The 20575-nt window shown below is 38.6% G+C and overlaps 1 protein-coding gene across 1 annotated transcript in view; it reads left to right on the top strand.

Moving 5' to 3' along the window:
- The first annotated feature begins 2792 nt into the window (after window positions 1-2792).
- Window positions 2793-20575, top strand: part of LOC137291521 (vitamin D3 hydroxylase-associated protein-like) — a 28600-nt gene continuing 10817 nt past the window's right edge. Inside the window, exons 1-12 of the mRNA XM_067822886.1 lie at window positions 2793-2858; window positions 9533-9748; window positions 11471-11584; window positions 12765-12821; window positions 13905-13994; window positions 14163-14234; window positions 14854-14915; window positions 16314-16520; window positions 17291-17331; window positions 17640-17764; window positions 18372-18497; window positions 19031-19128. Coding sequence (XP_067678987.1) covers window positions 2835-2858; window positions 9533-9748; window positions 11471-11584; window positions 12765-12821; window positions 13905-13994; window positions 14163-14234; window positions 14854-14915; window positions 16314-16520; window positions 17291-17331; window positions 17640-17764; window positions 18372-18497; window positions 19031-19128 — 1232 coding nt within the window. The 5' untranslated portion in view covers window positions 2793-2834. The remainder of the gene's footprint in view (window positions 2859-9532; window positions 9749-11470; window positions 11585-12764; window positions 12822-13904; window positions 13995-14162; window positions 14235-14853; window positions 14916-16313; window positions 16521-17290; window positions 17332-17639; window positions 17765-18371; window positions 18498-19030; window positions 19129-20575) is intronic.

The following is a 20575-nucleotide window of genomic DNA, read 5'->3' as shown; positions in this document are numbered from 1 at the left end:
GGGAATTACCCGATAGTGTTTTCTTAAAAACATGTGATCAGATAATATCGCCATGACCCCTAACGCCATCAATAAAACCACATCAGTTTTGTCAAAATCATCAAACAGTGTTGGAATGTTATCTTGAACATATTTTCTGATAACGTCATTCAAACTACTAACATTATATACTCGCTTCAAGTATGTCAAGTTGTAAATATTTATATTCGACGTTTGGTCTGCATTACCGTTTTCTCGTTCACTCGCCCTTCACTGAGATGCGGCTTGCGTTTTTAAGATATATGCATGGGAACCAGTTCAGCAAACACGAAATGTTTTGCGAATTCATCCTGGGTATCGACACCAACTTGCATATATACTGAGGGAAAAAATAAGGGGTCACATAAAAGTGTTCCTTTTTTTTTGAAAGGTTTCTGGACAAGCTCAGTTTCGAATACCTTGTGAAAAAAACTGGAAACAAACAAGGGAACACTTGTATTTCCATGTGATCCCGTTATTTTTTACCCTTAGTATATACATTGTATTTACATTTTAAATGTAAACTTGTGCCGTATTGACCTGTCTTCACCATGAGAGGTTAGGCAAATGATTTGAATTTCATTAAACAGAAGGAACATGTACTGTTTTGAATAATTGTCGAAATATTGATCACAAAATCTTCTCCTCTTACTAAAATCTCAGATTCCGAAGGTCCGGCGTGAAATGGCCTTTGATGGTATGTACCTACATCCCTTGATAATTAGTCGTTGAGTTCAAACCTCCACAGATCTCGCTGTATTCCACAAGCTAACAATCTAGTGAGATGCACAAAACGATAATCGATAATCTCTTGGGGAAATAGCCGATAAATCTCCGTTACTATTTGAGATTTTTCGGAACACATACCCAGGAGATAATCGAGGATGCACATATTACGGAGTTATCGTTATGTTTACGTTTCCACCAAGTTAATTACGTCGAAACATTCTTTCGTGTCACTGACTTGTTCCAGTTAGTTTTAGATGCATTAACATCTATTTCAGTGAATGAATTGTCTTCCAATTGTCCAAATTTCTGTCAGTATCTATGTTTGTATACTAAAGTGATGTATTTATATCCTGATTATTTTAAACAATAGTTTTAGGATTAGCATTTGCAATGTTATGTATAGGTGTTTAATGAAAGAAAACAAACTGTTGAACTGCATATGATGCAAAACAAATTTCCCTTGGGATAACCAAGAGTTATCTCATCTTATTTCATAAACAGTGTGCATAAGGTTATATGTGACGGAACAAGCCAGTGACGTAACAAAATATGATACGACGCCATGGTGTCGTCTGTATATTTCTATGATATAAGCTATCACCTCGCGTCGAGGGAAATACGGGCCGGAGGCGAGGGGAAAACAACCTTACTCGGGACTGATAAAACCCCGTATTTCCCGAGACACGATGTGATAACGCATTTATCTAGCTGAATGTTTTCACTAAATCAAAACAAAACAACACGCATCGACTCGACTTGCTGCCATGTTGACACCAGCTGATCGTTTGACCTCAATGCACCGCACGTTACTAAAGGCTTGTCGATGCATGGCTTTTCTCACTTCTCGCGTCGTCACCGAGGCGTAGCGGGAGGATGTGACTTTCGCAGCGGGAGTATACGACTTTTATACTCCCGCTGGCGGATCGTGATGGATGTACATAGTATTTTATCAGAGTCACGTGGACCAATCAAAACTCGACATTCTTACATGGGGCTAGATAGGACAGATTATCAAACAAGAGGTAATGATGAGATATTCTCGTGTCCGTGTGATACAAGTCACATGGAGTTTATACCAAGTCATACCTACTATCATATATTTCTATGCTACAATGTACACTAGCTGTGACAAATACCATGCACTTCGTATTGTGATGCAAGCACTTTTGATATTCTTTGTTGGTGAAAGAATGACGTCACAGCCTATTGTTACAAGCCACAGCGTAATACAAGTATCTTAAGTCCTCTGGTTAAACTACTTGACTGACAAGGGAAATATTTCCTTATGGAAATGAAAATTGAAACCCAGTGTAGTCTTCCTAGACTAAGGCTTAGTCTCTGAATATGTATAATTTTGATAGCAACAAACAAACCCATTTTAATTGAAAAGGAGCCCCAGAAAACCTAAGGAAAACTAGACTTGTTTAGCACGGCAGAGAAGGCTTTGCATTAGGCAAAATAATGTGGTTCAGGGACTGTGAGACACTCTATTGTCTTCCCCACAGTCCTTGAACTACATTATTTTCAGTTCCTCTTAATTCTTTTCTTAATGGTAAGGGGTGGGATCGGGGGTTGTGCTATCTTTAATGGGAACATTTTTATCCTGTAAAAAACATGGAGTGTTGCGATATTTTTGTCCATGTATGTAAATCACTTGGTTGGACAACTCATTGTCTTCAGTTTAGCTAGTACGTAATATGCACGTTCAGAAAAATAGGCTACTTTACAAAAACGTATTTACACGGTGTTGGCTTAACTAAGTAAATATACTCCAATTTTAGTTAAAAGCAGATATGTTTCCCGATACTTTACCGTTATGGGTAAGGTGTAAAATGTCCGTTAATGAATGTACGTGCATATACATACAGATTCATTTTTGTTGCTGATTTTCTCGCTATATATATTTATCTGTGAGGAACTTCACATATACTGGCGCAAACATTGTTATATGTGGTGCTGCCGGCGTGCAATATACACTCTCAATATTAAAACAGGGCCGGTGCGCACTCAGCGGCTCGAGAAACCAGTTTAGCAGGAGTCAAAGGTCGAAGTTGCAGTCGCCAATATTTGTCGCCGCGGGTTACATAATGTTCTGGATACCTGATGACGTAGTAAGTGTTGCACGATACATGACATGACATGAAACTGCTAATACACCCTCAAGCCAGTGATTGTAAACACAATAACTCGTCCATTTCACACTGTAGGCCGAGCCCGCCTAAACACAGGCCAGGGCTGCATGATCAATGATAAGCAGATAGCAAAACGGAAACGAAGTGTTCTGAATCGTGGCGACAAATTGTACAAATTATTGCAGTGTGATTACATAAGGCCATTTTTATGGAAAATGGTGTGTATGTGTGTGTGTTTGGGGGTGGGGAGGGTGTGTGTGTAATCCTCTAGGTGTGTGAATATTTAATCCATCTTCGTGTTGCTTTGTTAGTGTTGCCGTGATTCAAAACACTTTTTAAATTTTATGTGTATCTGAACATGCGTATCACAGAAAAATTGTCATATTTGTGAATTTGTGAATTACTATTTCGATATGATAACATAAATAGGTTACGTCATTAAATGCAGTAGATGTCCATTAAAACATGGTCAAGGGTGTGTTAAAAATGTGTCTCAGATGTGAGTGTCCATATTCAAAGATGCAGATGTCAGTAAATACATCCTATAATCATACTACTCACGTTTCTTCATAAGCAGATTCAGAATTCTGAATAGACTTAGTATATATTAATTTATAAATATTAGTTGGAATGGCAGAACAAGAGGAACTTTTACCCAAGCAATCATTGATAGCAATCAATATTCAGGATTTTCATTTTCCGTCAATACCAACGTACACTATGGGTTAATCGTTATACAACATAGGTCCAGTATCAGTTGTGTCATCCATAATGTTCAAAATATTAACCCTCATTAAAATATTGTCATTTGTAGCTGGCCTTGACATGTACAGACTGTACATATTTGACTGGCTTTTCTTTAGGGTAAGTGCCGTAGGCCATAGTGTTAGTCCCTCTAATGACCTCCTTAGCTTGTCATCTTGCTGACTGGGTTATTTTTTTGGTCATGTGGTCAAGGTGTCTGACCTCAGATCAGACAGTCTGTGGTTCAATCCTACCATGTTACATATAATAATGCTGCTTTAAGTTAATATGTTTTAACCAGCTCAGCCTGATGTTATTACCTCCCTTTGCTGGCTCCACATTCTCACAGTAACCAGTCAGCTAAGTCTGGTTACAAACTGAACTTGCCAGTGTCAACAATGAAAGTGGATTACAACTGTGAAGGTTTGGTTGCAGTGCGACTCGGATTTTGGGGAAATCAACAAACATATTGACAGGTCCAACATTTTAAAAAAATATGCAAAAACTCCTTCTACCTGTTTCAGAGTACTTCTGCATCATTTGTGTTTCCAGGTTTAATCGGTTAGATAATTTAAAAAGCGAAAGTGAGTTGTGGTTGGTTCGCTCAAATTCCCAGCGTAGACACCTGACTGGACAAACAGCCAGCCAAGGGAGGTAATAAATCCTTCGGGCCAAGCCGTGTATGGATGCAGGGTATAGTGGAGATTTATTGGAACATATAGCCTGGAGATTTTAAGGATGGGTAAATCCCTGATTTTAACCCAACTACTACCAAACATCCTGCCTTGCGCCATTTCCTGGTTTTTAGTCTCTTCCACACCCGAGAGCATATGTCTAATTTGCTCTGTCATGTTCATTCACACCCCAGAGCATATGTTTAATTTGCTCTGTCATGTCCATCCACACCTTAGAGCATATGCTTAATATGCTCTGTCATGTCCATCCACACCTGAGAGTATATGCTTAATATGCTCTGTCATGTCCATCCACACCTGAGAGCAAATGTTTAATATTCTCTGTCATGCCCATCCACACCTGAGAGCATATGTTTAATATGCTCTGTCATGTCCAGTCACACCCGAGAGAATATATTTGATATGCTCTGTCATGTCCATCCACACCTTAGAGCATATGCTTAATATGCTCTGTCATGTCCATCCACACCTGAGAGTATATGCTTAATATTCTCTGTCATGTCCATCCACACCTGAGAGCATATGTTTAATATTCTCTGTCATGTCCATCCACACCTGAGAGCATATGTTTAATATGCTCTGTTGTCCAGAGTTAACCAGTCTGTCACAGTTCCTAAGCCATATTATTTCCCTTCCAAGCCTTTACTGTAATATACGAAAAACCCAAGATTTTTCATTTTACTAATGCTTCTTGTCAGATCTACCAAGCTACCTGTTTCTATGAAAGTTACGTCTTTCAGGGACCCAAAGGGTTAGTCTGAGAAATTGATTCAGTTCCCAATCTGAAACAAATTGTGTACACAATCCTGAAACTGGTTTTGAAATTCCCCAATCTATTTACATATATATAAGAGGTGTTTCTAATGTTTGGTAATATTGCATTGACAACAGTCTTAAAGGCATTGTTAAAACACCTCTGAATCTGAAAAAAATATGAATTCGATGAAATCCAGTGTTGAAAACCACAAGGGATTTTTTCAAATTTGCCCTAAGAACCTATTGCGTCAAAGTTCATTCCTGAACTATCCTCATCCCCTCCCCAGCTTCAGTGGCCTTTTCTTGTCCTTGTCATCTCTGAAGCATGGGGTGTCCATTAATCCTTCTCTGTACTCAGGAAGAATTATATGTTACCTAACACTGAGTTTTATGTGGCTCTGAAATGTTCATCCTTGGAAACAAATGGAGAATGGAGAAAAAGTATATATTGTGCCCAGCGTGATGCCTCATAATATTCACTGAACCATTCTCACCAAGTTCTTGTTAAAAACGCAATCATAATGTAATCATAACATCTTACAGTAAAGTATACTACACTACTTTATGATACCCGTGAAGGTCCCGGGGTAGAATAGGCCTTCAGCAACCCATGCTTGCCATAAAAGGCGACTCAGCTTGTCGTAAGAGGCGACTGACGGGATCGGGTGGTCAGGCTCGCTGACTTGGTTGACGCGTGTCATCAGTTCCCAATTGCGCAGATCGATGCTCATGTTGTTGATCACTGGATTGTCTGGTCCAGACTCGATTATTTACAGACCGCCGCCATATAGCTGTAATATTGCTGAGTGCGGCGTAAAACTAAACTCACTCACTCACTCACTTTATGACATGTATTTCCAGTGAGTATTCTATTTATTCTGATCCCTGCTTTTGTAAGGCAAAGTAAACCCAAGTGGCTGAGAGGACTAGGCAGCTGACTGCAGCTGTGTGTTGGCAATTAGATGCCAGACTCTGAGGGTCAGGCTTCAAATCCTGAATGGGACTCAACCCAACAAAAGTACTAGAATCTGTGTTTTGCTGAGAAATGTAATTCCACAGAATTGATTTTTTAACAAATGCAGAGTCTTTCAAAAAACTGTCGAACATATCATTTATTAAATTTAGTAAAGTGCAGATTCTAGTATTTGTTTGTGGAGAATCACATTTGTGTGAGAAGTATGATCACGTTAACGCAAAGATCATTCTGTAGAATGGTGCCCAGTTCTTTTTGGATTTTTGTTTGTGGAGAGTTCTGTGTCAGTGACCTGAATATTTTGTAAGTCCCCCAGATCCCTAAATAATAGCCGTTGTGTGATTGGTTAAATCTATTTATTCGTCTCGAGTTTGATTGGATGGTCATTAGTCGCTCAAAGGTTACCTGACGCAACCTTCTACTAGGTTTCGTTAGACTCAGTGGTGGAGTGTAAGGAAATACACTGAGACTAAGTTTACTAAGACTGCTTGAAACCCAGATCAAGTTTGTCTAAGATATATCAGTTTTCAAATGAACGAATCTACCACTTCCTGTATTTTGCACTGAGCGTTCATTAACAGAAGTCAGTTGCTAAACTATTGGTAGTCAGACATACTATTGATGCAGCAATAGTTTTTCATTTCTGCCATCAATTAATAGCTACTGGAGATTCAACAACTGTAATGCATGGATAGTTTGATGCATTGTTACAGCCATGCTAGCGCTGAATGTAACAGTGTAGTGATATGATGAAATACATGTAATGCAATACAACCTGCTGTACAATACATAGACATGCAAACCCTGAATATAGTTCATTCAATTACAAGTTCTAATTGTGTGGAAACATGAATGTTAACAGGATCTGTTCAACAACCAGCTTGTTTAGATTCTCTGACAGATGTCACAGTCATATATTTGATATTTCCGAGCATTTACAAAAGGAAATTAAAATGTGTATATTCTCTGGGATCCTGCAGTGATAAATTCTTTACGTAGTCACTGGTTCTTAGTATCTGGTTTGTTTCCACCCAATCCATAGGCAGAAAATTAAATTACTACAGATTATGCTTTCATTCTTAATACAAAACACAAACATTTAATACTATTTTGAACATACATTTCCATCACATTTGTTAATAGCCAGTGTACACTGATGCCTTAAACTGTTTAAAAACATATATAAGAAATAAGGTGAGTCCTTAGATTAAAGCATAGTTAATGTCTAGTCATTCTTCATCTTTGTGTTGGGGCCCATGGATGACACCCATTGTTATGACAGTGTGCCAAAATCATTCTAATGCTGTGGTCCCTGGCTAGTAAAAATTCATCAGGACCACTTAAAAGTAAGATTGCAGTGGTCCTGGTGGTCCGTGAATTTTGTATTGATAGTTAAGTAAATCTACGAATGTTATTTTGGACCAGTAGAGTACACACAGGACCACAAATTGTTGTTCACTGATTGGTCTTGTGGGGAACTTTGAATTATGGGAAAATGTGACAATGTATTCCATTCCTTTGGAATGTTTCACTGGTATAGACATATATCCCTTTTTCTAATATACATTGGCTACTGGTATGCTCATTGGTATGGAAATATATCCCTTTTTCTAATATACATTGGCTACTGGTATGCTCATTGGTATGGAAATATATCCCTTTTTCTAATATGCATTGGCTACTGGTATGCTCACTGGTATGGACATATATCCCTTTTTCTAATATACATTGGCTACTGGTATGCTCATTGGTATGGAAATATATCCCTTTTTCTAATATACATTGGCTACTGGTATGCTCATTGGTATGGAAATATATCCCTTTTTCTAATATGCATTGGCTACTGGTATGCTCATTGGTATGGAAATATATCCCTTTTTCTAATATACATTGGCTACTGGTATGCTCATTGGTATGGAAATATATCCCTTTTTCTAATATACATTGGCTACTGGTATGCTCATTGGTATGGAAATATATCCCTTTTTCTAATATGCATTGGCTACTGGTATGCTCATTGGTATGGAAATATATCCTTTTTCTAATATACATTGGCTACTGGTATGCTCATTGGTATGGAAATATATCCCTTTTTCTAATATCCATTGGCTACTGGTATGCTCATTGGTATGGAAATATATCCCTTTTTCTAATATACATTGGCTACTGGTTTGCTCATTGGTATGGAAATATATCCCTTTTTCTAATATACATTGGCTACTGGTATGCTCACTGGTATGGACATATATCCCTTTTTCTAATATACATTGGCTACTGGTATGCTCACTGGTATGGACATATATCCCTTTTTCTAATATACATTGGCTACTGGTATGCTCATTGGTATGGAAATATATCCCTTTTTCTAATATGCATTGGCTACTGGTATGCTCATTGGTATGGACATATATCCCTTTTTCTAATATACATTGGCTACTGGTATGCTCACTGGTATGGACATATATCCCTTTTTCTAATATACATTGGCTACTGGTATGCTCATTGGTATGGAAATATATCCCTTTTTCTAATATACATTGGCTACTGGTATGCTCATTGGTATGGACATATATCCCTTTTTCTAATATGCATTGGCTACTGGTATGCTCACTGGTATGGACATATATCCCTTTTTCTAATATACATTGGCTACTGGTATGCTCACTGGTATGGACATATATCCCTTTTTCTAATATACATTGGCTACTGGTATGCTCATTGGTATGGAAATATATCCCTTTTTCTAATATGCATTGGCTACTGGTATGCTCATTGGTATGGACATATATCCCTTTTTCTAATATACATTGGCTACTGGTATGCTCATTGGTATGGAAATATATCCCTTTTTCTAATATACATTGGCTACTGGTATGCTCATTGGTATGGACATATATCCCTTTTTCTAATATACATTGGCTACTGGTATGCTCACTGGTATGGAAATATATCCCTTTTTCTAATATGCATTGGCTACTGGTATGCTCATTGGTATGGAAATATATCCCTTTTTCTAATATGCATTGGCTACTGGTATGCTCACTGGTATGGAAATATATCCCTTTTTCTGATATGCATTGGCTACTGGTTTGCTCATTGGTATGGAAATATATCCCTTTTTCTAATATGCATTGGCTACTGGTATGCTCACTGGTATGGACATATATCCCTTTTTCTGATATGCATTGGCTACTGGTTTGCTCACTGGTATGGAAATATATCCCTTTTTCTAATATGCATTGGCTACTTTTTTGCTCATTGGTATGGAAATATATCCCTTTTTCTAATATACATTGGCTACTGGTATGCTCACTGGTATGGACATATATCCCTTTTTCTAATATGCATTGGCTACTGGTATGCTCACTGGTATGGACATATATCCCTTTTTCTAATATACATTGGCTACTGGTGTGTTCGCAAATGGAATAACCTCTTCTTTTTGTAATGGTATATATCATTTATGCTGCTTTGTTTGTTACCAGACTCGATGGGTGAAGATGCAGCTACCCTGGTTCATTGATGAATGGGACTCGCTGTTCTGGCAGAAGGTGGCAGGTTTTGCCACCAGTGTTTGTCTTGGCTGGTATATTTTTCACAAGGTCTTGCGGAACAAGAAACTGCATGATCGCATCCAACAGAAGCAAGATAAAGTTAGAAAATCATGTCAGGACTTGGTGGAAAGACTTAGAACAGAAGGGGTGAGGAAAGAATTATTTAACATGTTGCAGGTTTTCTAACTGCGTATTATTTGATTGGTCGGTTTATTTGTTGATTAGCACCACACTCAGCAATATTTCAGTTATATGACTATGGTCTATTATTAATTAAATCTTGACCAGACAATCCAGTGATCATCAATCTACACTGTTGAGATACAATGACATGAAGGAAATAAGCTAGCCTGACAACCTGATGGTGATAGTTGCCTTCAACCACAAGCATGGGTCAATAACATGAGAAAGTAATGTTAAACACTTTACTGCATAGTTCAGAGATAAGAAGAAACTTTGGAAGTAATTGTTTGGTCGTAATTATTAATAAAACTGATCCACAGCAACCCATGCTGGTTGTGAAAGGCGGCTTGTTTGATTGTCCACTGACACCTAGCGGAACAGGGCATTCAGCAGCGTTCATACGTACCAACATGAGTCCCGATACTTTTTAATGCCATATCTCATGAACTGTTGTTATAATAATAATTACAATATTGAGGAGTCTTATCTTGCCCTAATCTCCATGCATCAAAGTATGCTCAAAGTGCTAGCACATTGATTATTATTACCCCAGATAGCCCATTTTTTGCAAATTCAGTGACAACGTACATTAGGGTATTAGACAGATTGATTTAGGTGACCTTGACCTTATTTTCCAGGTCAACATGACACTGAGCGCTTTTCAAACTGGTAAATACGATATCTCATGCACTGTTGTACTCAATGTCTCCAAATTTGGTGACAGCCTATATTAGGTTTTTATGCAAACACCAGTTGATTTTTGGTGACTTTCACCTTATTTTCAAGGTCAACATGGCGCTTTGACCACTTTTCTAAACTTCTTCTAATTACCATACTGTTACAACCTACATCCAAACATTGCCACTCTCTAGCAAGAAAGTGATGCATCCATATTGTTACGGTTAATAAATTGCAATGACAAAAGGTATGAGAAATTCCCAGCAAAACATAATGCATACAAGTCTAAACTATTCAATAATATATTGAGCAAACAATGAGCAAGTTACAATGAATTACAATACAGATTTCCAGTACAATGCAGTGCAAAGATAATGTGTCACAAATATATAATATTAACTCACCAGAATCTTGGAATTACAGAGAAAGAAATTAAATTCATAATGAAGCTTGTTTCAACAGTGAGCAGTCAGGTGTGGAGTGTCAGTCTTGGATGTAGTTTGTAGGTGGAGAATTAGTTGACAGTTGGTGATAGGCAGAGGCAAAAGTCTAGTAATTCCAAGTGTAAGTCCGTATGTGTTCTTCAACACAACAACCAGCCTTTATACACAGTCAAGAACAGTCCAGCAATGTGTTGCCCTCTCACCATTCATTTAGAACTTTCACTTAGGAAGTAAACAATAAATTGCCAAGGGCAGGTAACTCTGGAGTGCTGTCTAAAAAGGCCTGCAGCTAAAAAATACTATTGCTGTAATACGAAATGTGACCCACAACTCAAACTCAAAACACCAAACATTGTGACCCAGTGGTAACTATCACTTAATGATATTACAAAATCACACTCTCATAAGAATATATATTGTTATCCTTCCTGACTCATGTTTTAGTAATGCATTCTTAGGCTGTATGCTTATTACTTATGTTGACAGCTTCTACAGAGAGTTAGATTTACAACAATTTTTATTACAGACAAATAATTATAATTTTCGTTTATTTCCATGTGATCAGTTAACAGTACCTCATCGAGAGCGTATTCTGAGCCTGTCATTGGCTGAACTGCAGGCACAACTGCAGTCAGGGCAGCTCAAATGCATGGAAGTGTTACGAGCTTACCAGTCAAAGGTACAATCTTCTTGTAATTCTTTCAAAGAGACAGTTTTACAGTTAGGATATATTTAGAATTCCCTACTGAGTGCTCTTGCAAAGAGAACTGTGAAAACCAAGTAATAGCAAATGTTTCCAAAATTTCCGAGTACACTCGCGTAACCTTGATTCATGGATATAACGGCAGTGCGGTAGAATTAATATTTTAAATGCATGATTTCATTTTGTATACACACTGATTATTTTATTCAATGATTCAGTAAATTGAAAATGCTTAATATTCCACTCGTGAATGAAAGGTTTGTTTACGGTAGTCATTTGCAATCATCACCCATTCGTGTGCCCACAAAATGTGACTTCACCTTGTTTTTTACGTAGTGTAGTGGGTATCTTTATGTCACTATGTACAACCGCCCACTGCAAGAAGTATTAACACCAAGGTAGGCAGATGACGAGAAGTGAGAAGGTTGGGCATAACCATATCTTCTTTACATGACATTTTGTGAAAATAAAATTTAGCAATGGTGGTATTAGTGATCTGGGGGCTATTTATCTCAATGCTGAAAAATTATATTTATTGTACTTGCATGTAATGCAGATGTCAGGCCGGCATGGCTTTTTGTATGAACATCAAAAGTACCTCTTCGTGACTCAGTAGAGACTTATTTTATGAGCTGGCCTAATAATTTCCATGATCCATGAATCAAGGTTATTTCAGCATTTAGTTTTCGGCTCTGTAATGTGAGACTATGCATTTACTTATGTTACTCCTTCTCATCAGTGAAATACAGTCCCAGTTGCTGAGCCATTGAAATAGTTTTAACTGTGTTAGAATATATTAGAAACTGTTTCATTCCTTTTGGAAGTTTTTGCTGGTACTTCCATTCTTGAGGCTGAAAATGTATGAAAATAAAACACAAATAGCAGAGCATAGATATCAATGTATACACAATGCCATTTAGAAAGCAGACAAATGTAACGAATGTTATATTTCAGATTTAATTGCTTAATTTGTTGGAGAAGCATCGTGATAAACAAGATGCACAGAAGATATTGAATTGTACTGCAATGTGAGAAAGTTTCCTGACACAACTTCCTTGGAGGGTTTGTAAAATTTGAGGTGAAATTGATTAATAGAACTGGGTTTTTTCATGAGTCTGAAAAAAATAATGCCATGTTTTTTATGCTGTATGTGAAGGCGATGGAGATGAACGAGAAGCTGAACTGTGTAGTTGAGCCGCTTATAGAAGCTGAGGTATGTCATTTGATCACACCTATGTCAGTGTCAAACAACAACTACAATATGGTAACAATTCAACATTGTATACCAAAAGGCACTGTGTTCTGTAATCTGATTGGTTGAAAAACATGATCAAATGGGATTAGGTTCCCAGAAACTGCAAGACTATTCACTGTGTGTTGACACATAGAAACATCGCAAACAATTGTTTTGTTGTGTCATCAACAGTGGTGACGTCATTCAAATCATAGCATGACGTAAAGTTAGAATGATGTCACATATGAGCAACTCCAAATGCTACCATGGGAACCGGGTAACGGCCAGCTGACGACACTTCACTGCTGTATCCATACTCGATGTAAATAAGTGCAGACAGTAAAACCCTTTGGTTTACTTTTTTGTTTGCAATGTCGATAAACATCACAAGTTGGCCAATTTCCGGGTGTTATTGAGTATTTGAAGCACAGGAATATTTCATTTGAAACCTCCGGCATACGTCAAATACTTCAAATACTCAATAACACCCGGAAATTGGCCAACACATGATGTTTATCTCCTAATTGAGACTGAATGACCTTCAGTATATATGGATATTGGAACAGCCCAAATTTGTCTTGGATTCATATCTAAGCAACCTTCACCTTCATTTTTTATCAAGGGAAGGGAAATAACTCCTACATGTACAGTTTGTAAAACCTGTAGTTATTTATACCTTATTCAAAACGGAGTGCTCTTCGTGGGCAGAAAAATTGCTGTTTTGTTTTGTTTTGAGTTCTCATGTTCTTATTTTCTGTTCTAGTCTCAATTACTGACTAACAGATATGCACAAATTTATTCATGTTGCTATAATTTACTGTGAAGAGTTTTCTCACATGGGCAGAAAAGGGTATATTTGTGGTTTCCAGTGCTGCTTGGCCCATACCCAGTTTCCATTTAATTGTCTGTTACATAAGTACTTCTCCTAGCAGACTTTTACTCGACACATTCACTCACTCACTCACTCACTCACTCACTCACTCACTCACTCACCAGTATCAAACAGCAGTCAGTGAATTTATGTAGGAAAATAGGTACATTTAAAGGAATTTTCACTGGCAGGACCAAGCTGCTAAGCTGGATCGTCAGAGGGGAAAGAAAGGACCTCTTCATGGGGTTCCAATCAGCGTCAAGGAGGCTTTCTACGTCAAGGTGGGTTTTCATATATGGAATTACTCTCTGGATCCAAAGCCCAAAGAAATCATAATGTGAAAATAGTTCAGATAACATGTCGATACCAATATCATAACTTCAGTTCATTTATACAGGGTCCAGATTGTCAAGGTTTCAGTGTATGTGTGTATGTTTGTATATCCACAGGGATACGACTGTACAGCAGGGATGCAACACTTCATACACAAGCCTGTGGACCACGATGCTCCTTACATACAGGTTAGCCATCACACTAAACACCTTTTTGATCTTTTATTAATATCAGAGATATATGTAGGTCAAAGGGACTCTGACTAGTCTTGTGTCCTTGATTTCTGTTTATATCAGGGAGATATCTTGGTCTATCACCAAAGGGACTCCTTGTAATGAATCTTGGATATGAAGGCAAGTCTGTCTCACAGTCCCCGAACCAGATTATTTTCCCTAATGCCTAACCATCCCTGCAATGCTAAGGTAAATGAAGCAAGTCTAGATTTCCTCAGGTTCTGAATTTTGGTTTCCATGGGGCTCCTTTTCAACTGTTTGAGAGATTGATATCAGACTGTAATGTGTTAGGCAATTAACCAATACCAAGAAAAGTCACTGTAGAGTTTTTGCATGATATAAATACTTTCTGTACATTATATTTAGCTCAGTTATTCAAGAGAAAGAATTACTAACACAAGAACACCCGCTGTTCCACATTCCCAGGAGGGCAAGATTGAAAATCTTACTCGCTTGTTGGTGGGGTACATTCAAAATAATAGAAGAGATAAACATTTATGTGAGGTAAGGTAGCTCTGTATGTTGAGATAGTAAGGTGAGATGTGTCTGTGTTAATGTTGCGGGTTTGCTGCAGGTGTTGAAATCTCAAGGTGCCATTCCGTTTGTCCGCACCAATATACCCCAGACCATGATGACGTGAGTACTGCCCACTTTGACTTCCCTTCCCATTTAGATGTTGCTCAAGATATTAGTCACTAGTTTGTCTCCCACAACTTGATTATTTAGTGATTGCCATCATAAAACAGGAATATTTCTGAACAATGTCTTTATAAATAGAAAAATCAATTTTTCTGGGTTTTTTTACCTTTGTATCTTTTGTCTTTGCAAGGGTTGTCCTTCTTTGTTATCTTTGTTATGAAATGCGGAGGGATATAGTCGATGCCAAGTTGAAACATTTCAAACTTAGCCTCAAAATGGAGGGATGGGCTTCGTTTCCGGAGCAGAACTCAAAAACCTTTCAATGTTTTTCTGCCGATCTTGGTAGATATGTGTCACAGACCCCAAAATGGTGCCTTTTGCTATTTACAGGTTTTTGTGATTTCTTAGTTTCTCGGTTTCCATGGACACAATTCGGACTTTGTCTCAAGAGTGAGAGGTGTGTTTCGTTTCCGTAGCACATCTCAAAAAGTTCCTGGTATCTGTCTGCAAAACTTGGTAGATATATGTGGTAGACCCCAACGTTGTGCCGTTTACAGAATTTTGTGATTTCTCATTTTCCAGTTTCCATGGAACCGGTTCTGACTTAAGTCTCAAAATGGTGGGATGGGCTTCGTTTCTGGAGCACAACTTGAAAACTTTTTAATATCTTACAGCAAAACTTGGCAGATATTTGAGGCAGACCACAAGTTGGTGCCTTTACAGTGTTTTTGGCTTTTCAATTTCTCCCGGTTTCCATTGAAACAATTCTGACTTAGTCTCAAAATGGAGGGAAAGGCTTCATTTCCAGAGCATAACTCGAAAACCATTTAATGTCTTTCATTATCTTGGCAGATATATGAGACAGATGTTGAAGTGGTGCCTTTTGCTGTTTACAGATATATGGCATTTATATTTTTCATGACTTCCTTGGAAACTATTCAAACTTAATCTAAGAAAACATGAAGTAACCTGCAAATGAAATGTTCTTTCAAATATGTAGGGGCCTGGGGGATATGTCATCTTCTGATGACTCTTGGTTTATCTGCCTTACTGATTCATATGATGGTACTTTGAGATTCTGGGTAAGAGCACAAGTTTCAGCACTACAGACTTGTCAAAAGGATCAGATTATCTGGCTTGCTGACTTTTTTGATGCATGTCTGCTTATGTCATTTGTGTAGATTGAGGCTCATGTCATCAATCACCACATAATGAAGTCCAGATTAGATTATTTACAGGCAGAACTTATGTCTGAATTGCTGTGAATAACTGCCATGATGCTTGTACAGCATTAGCCAAAATTCGCTTTCTCACAATAGCTGGAATATTGTCAAGTGCTCCATTAAACAGCAAACAAAGAAGGAAACAAACAAATATATTGCTTATTTATTTCAGATTCGACAGCTCCAATCCTATTTATGGAGAGACTCTAAACCCTCATGATCTGTCCCGTAGCCCTGGTGGATCTTCAAGTGGTGAGGGGGCGCTCATTGCGTCAGGGGGGTCATGTCTGGGTTTGGGGAGCGACATTGGCGGCAGTATCCGTATTCCGTCCCACATGTGTGGTGTGTGTGGCCTCAAACCGACTGTGGAAAGACTTGGGTAAGTTAACCATAAGACATCTTGGGGTCAGACTGATCGTGGAGAGACTTGGGTAAGTTAATCACACAATATCATGGGCTCAGACCAACTGTGAAGAGACTTCCTCCCGACATCCATGTGTGTTTTGATGGATACAGTTATTTCACATATACAAAAGAGGTTGTACAGGGATTTACCCTGAGTCCTGTATTTAAAGATCCTTGAGACTCATGCTTATAATTTTCAGGGGACCTGGACAACAAACTGGGGATCCCAGATTATCGCATTTATTGTTCTCATTATTGCTGAATGTTGGTTTGTAGAAATGGAAGTCATTGAAATTGTTGAGAGAATTATTTTATTATCCTCAGCCAGCATGTAAGGTGGGCTTTGTTTTCGGAGCAGAACTGAAAAAGCGTTCAATATATTTCTGCAAAACTTGGTACATATATCAGTCAGAACCAAAAGTGGTGCCTTACAGGTTTTTGTGATTTATTATTTTCTCAGTTCCATGAACACGTTGCTGACTTCGTTTCCGGAGCACAACACAAAAACCATTTCATATCTTTCAAAAAGTCTTATCAGATATATGAGACAGATCTTGAAATGGTGACTTTTTCTGATTACAGATATATGGCATTTATATTTTTCATGATTTCCATGGAAACAATTCTGACTTGGTCTAAAAACACAATAAGTAACTGGCAGATGATTTGTCCTTTCAAATATGTGGGGCTGAGGGGATATGTCATCTTCTGATGACTCTTGTTTTCTCTCTGGTTTGTTCACAGGATATCAGGGATGTTCCCACTGGGCGGTGGTCAAACCTTAGGTAAGATATGTATGCTTACTACATATGGCTATTTATTGTATGTTAACATGTAGTGTTGTAGATAGTATTAGTTCATGTATATTGTTCCAAGTGTAAACGGTAGGTGCCCTGATTGCGAGTGTCTGAAATGATGAGGTTTCTGTGTATGGAGTGTCCTGAATAGGAGTGTCTGGACTGATGAGGTTTCAGTGTATGGAGCATCCTGAATAGGAGTGTCTGGACTGATGAAGTTTAATTGTATTGAGTGTCCTGAATGGGAGTGTTTTAACTGATGAGGTTTCAGTGTAAGAAGTGTCCTGCTGTTGCAGTGAAGGTGGCAGCAGGTCCGATGGCCAGAGATGTTGACAGCTTGATGATGTGTATGAAGGCTTTACTGGTCCCGGCCCTCAGCAGTGCATGGCCTTTGATGCAGATTGTGCCCTTTGACACCGAGGTGAGCATCCCAAGTATTGTGAGTTTTAGGGTCTTCATCTAAAGTTTGTCTGTTTGTTGTTTAGAACTGTACCCAGCAATATTCCAGCTATAGGACTGTGGTCTTTAAGTAATCAAGTTTGGAACAGACAATCCAGTGATTGGCATCATGAACGTCAATCAACAGAATTGGGATCTGGTGACGTGTAACCAAGTCACCGAGCCTGATCCTGTTAGTCGCTTCTTATGACAACCATGGGTTGCTAAAGTTCAGTTCTATCCTGGGTCTTCACCGATCCTGCATCTAAAGTGGCACTGTTTGTGGATGTACTCTAATAGAAAGTGTGTAACACGGTGATAGTGACATTAATCAGTGATAGTGTAGTGGATAGGGCATATGTGGAAGGATGCAGTTTGAGTCACACTGACCATTGATACTTGGATCATTCTAATTACATGCCCGTTTTAGTTCATAGTCAAGGAGTCTCAGCCCCAAGGCTGTGTCTGAGTGGCTAACACACCCTTTTGTCTGTATGAGCTTGTACATGGAAGATACTATGCAGTTATTCACCTTTTTTGGGTTCACTGGTGGAACTGGCTACTGATGTTTTACTGTATGCCTGTTTCAGATTTATGAGAGCAGGAAGTCATTACGAATTGGCTATTTCAAATCCAATGGTTTTCTGGAACCTGTCCCTGCAGTGGAGAGAGGTGTGGACATGGCTGTGGCAGCACTGAAGAAGAGAGGTCACACAGTATGTAGCTTGTAGGGTCAACACTGGGTGTAGGATCAAACTGGGTGTAGGGTCACACTGTCTTTAAGATCACACTAGGTTGAGGGTCAACGTGGGTTGAGGGTCACACTGGGTGTATGGCTACACAGGGTGCAGTGTCACATTGGGTGGAGGGTCACACTGAGTGGAGGGTCACGTTGGATGTAGGCCACATTGGGTGGAGGATCACACTGGATGGTAAGGCCACATTGGGTAGAGGGTCACACTGGGTGTAAGGCCACACTGGATGGAGGGTCACATTGAGTGGACGGTCACTTTGGGTGTTGAGGCCACACTGGGTGGAGGATCACACTAGGTAGAGGGTCACACTGAGTGTATGGTCAAATTGGGTGAGTGTCACAATTTGCATTACATTTGTCCACGTTGTGAAAGGCATTGTTTGTGTATTTAAGTTCCTCTTTAGCAATTCGCAGTAACACTGTATTGTCCAGCCTGGCTGTGACTGATAATTCCCACACTCGTGCCTAATACCCACAGGTGTGTTGATGTTGCAGGTAGTGAAGTTTGAGCCTCCACGGGTCAGGTACATGTTTAATGACCTGTTTGCGAAGGCAGTGTTTGGAGATGGAGGGGCAGAAACGAACTCCTATCTGTGAGTAGCCATTCTTGGAGATTCTCACATAGACAACCTGGACCATGAAATCAGTCAGTCAGTCTCATTGTCTCCCTGTTAAGTACCATGTGAACTTCAAAATCCTGTGCCTTGTATATAAATGTCTCCACAGTCATGCTCCAGAGTATCTATCTGAACTTCTTACACAGTACACCCCGGGAAGATGTCTAATATCCCCAAATCAGCACTTACTTACAGTCCCTAAAGTCAGACTTGTCTCCTATGGTCAGAAGACCTTTGCCTACACAGCAGTGTTACTTTGGAATTCACTGGCAGCTGATGTCAATTGTGCTGAATAACTGACGTGAACAAGTCCGTTCTAAATACCCATTACTTCTCCATATCTTTCCCTGAGATCTTTTCTTCCTTTTTAACTCCTTGTAGCACCTTGAATGAGCATTGAATGCAAGGATACAGGCACAGTTATAAATACCCTCTGTATTATTATTAGAATTATTATAATTATTAACAATGCCATGAATACATAACATTGATCAACTGTTCACCACATGTAGGACTTGATTCATCTTTGTCAATCATGTATATACATTAGTGTACAAAGCATTCCCTCTTCATCTATCAATAATTTTAATAAAAATGGTTACTCATTGTTTGAGTACTCATACGTAACAATTGAGGTGTTAACTCCCTTGGCTTGTCCTGAGAGTGAGAGCAGTGGAGGTGTTGGATGAGAATGGAATAGAGATCTAGATGACTAAGAACTGAAGACATACATCATCATGAGGAAAGCACTGTAGGACACAATTTATATATATGATCCATATGTTTGAGAGAAGAATGTGCTTGATTAACTGTTCAGGAGAAGGAACTGCGTTTGTGAACGCAGAATATTTGCGTGCATGTTTTGTTTCTGAAATACGAACATTCGTGCAAACACTATTGACTTTGCGGAATTTCACCTCATGAAACAGGTGGAGTTGAGCCTGCATGAGGTTTCCATGATAGCAGTTTTGATCAATATTGTTAGAAATTCAGACCTGAGCGGTCGTGTTTTCGATGACCCCTGCTGAAATACAGTGTTAGACTGGCGAGAGGTTTTATTGTTGACGGCCTATCGTTATATTTGATTATGACTCGCCGGTTGATAGGATGAATATGCAATACCCATTGATAGTTATTTGTTGTAGTCACAATAGGACTAGATTGTTGTGAACAGTGTTCAAACAGTATGCAAAGTGAAAATAGATTAGTCACAGTATTAAGAGTTTATTTCATAGAACACTGCATAACATTAACTATGGACAGTGAGATGCATATTGTATACAGACATTTTATTGTAATGTTATTGTTGCCATATATGTTTAAAAAGGTTCTGTATTCTGGATGAAATTATAAGTTCGAAAAGAGACCAGGCTTTGTGATAAATAACAGTTTCACTTGAAAACAAAACCATGTCATCAGTGTT

The sequence above is a fragment of the Haliotis asinina genome, chromosome 7 (genome assembly GCF_037392515.1).
Source record: "Haliotis asinina isolate JCU_RB_2024 chromosome 7, JCU_Hal_asi_v2, whole genome shotgun sequence".
Classification (NCBI taxonomy): domain Eukaryota; kingdom Metazoa; phylum Mollusca; class Gastropoda; order Lepetellida; family Haliotidae; genus Haliotis; species Haliotis asinina.
Note: the sequence above shows the minus strand (reverse complement) of the source record. Positions and strands in the feature narration are given on the sequence as shown.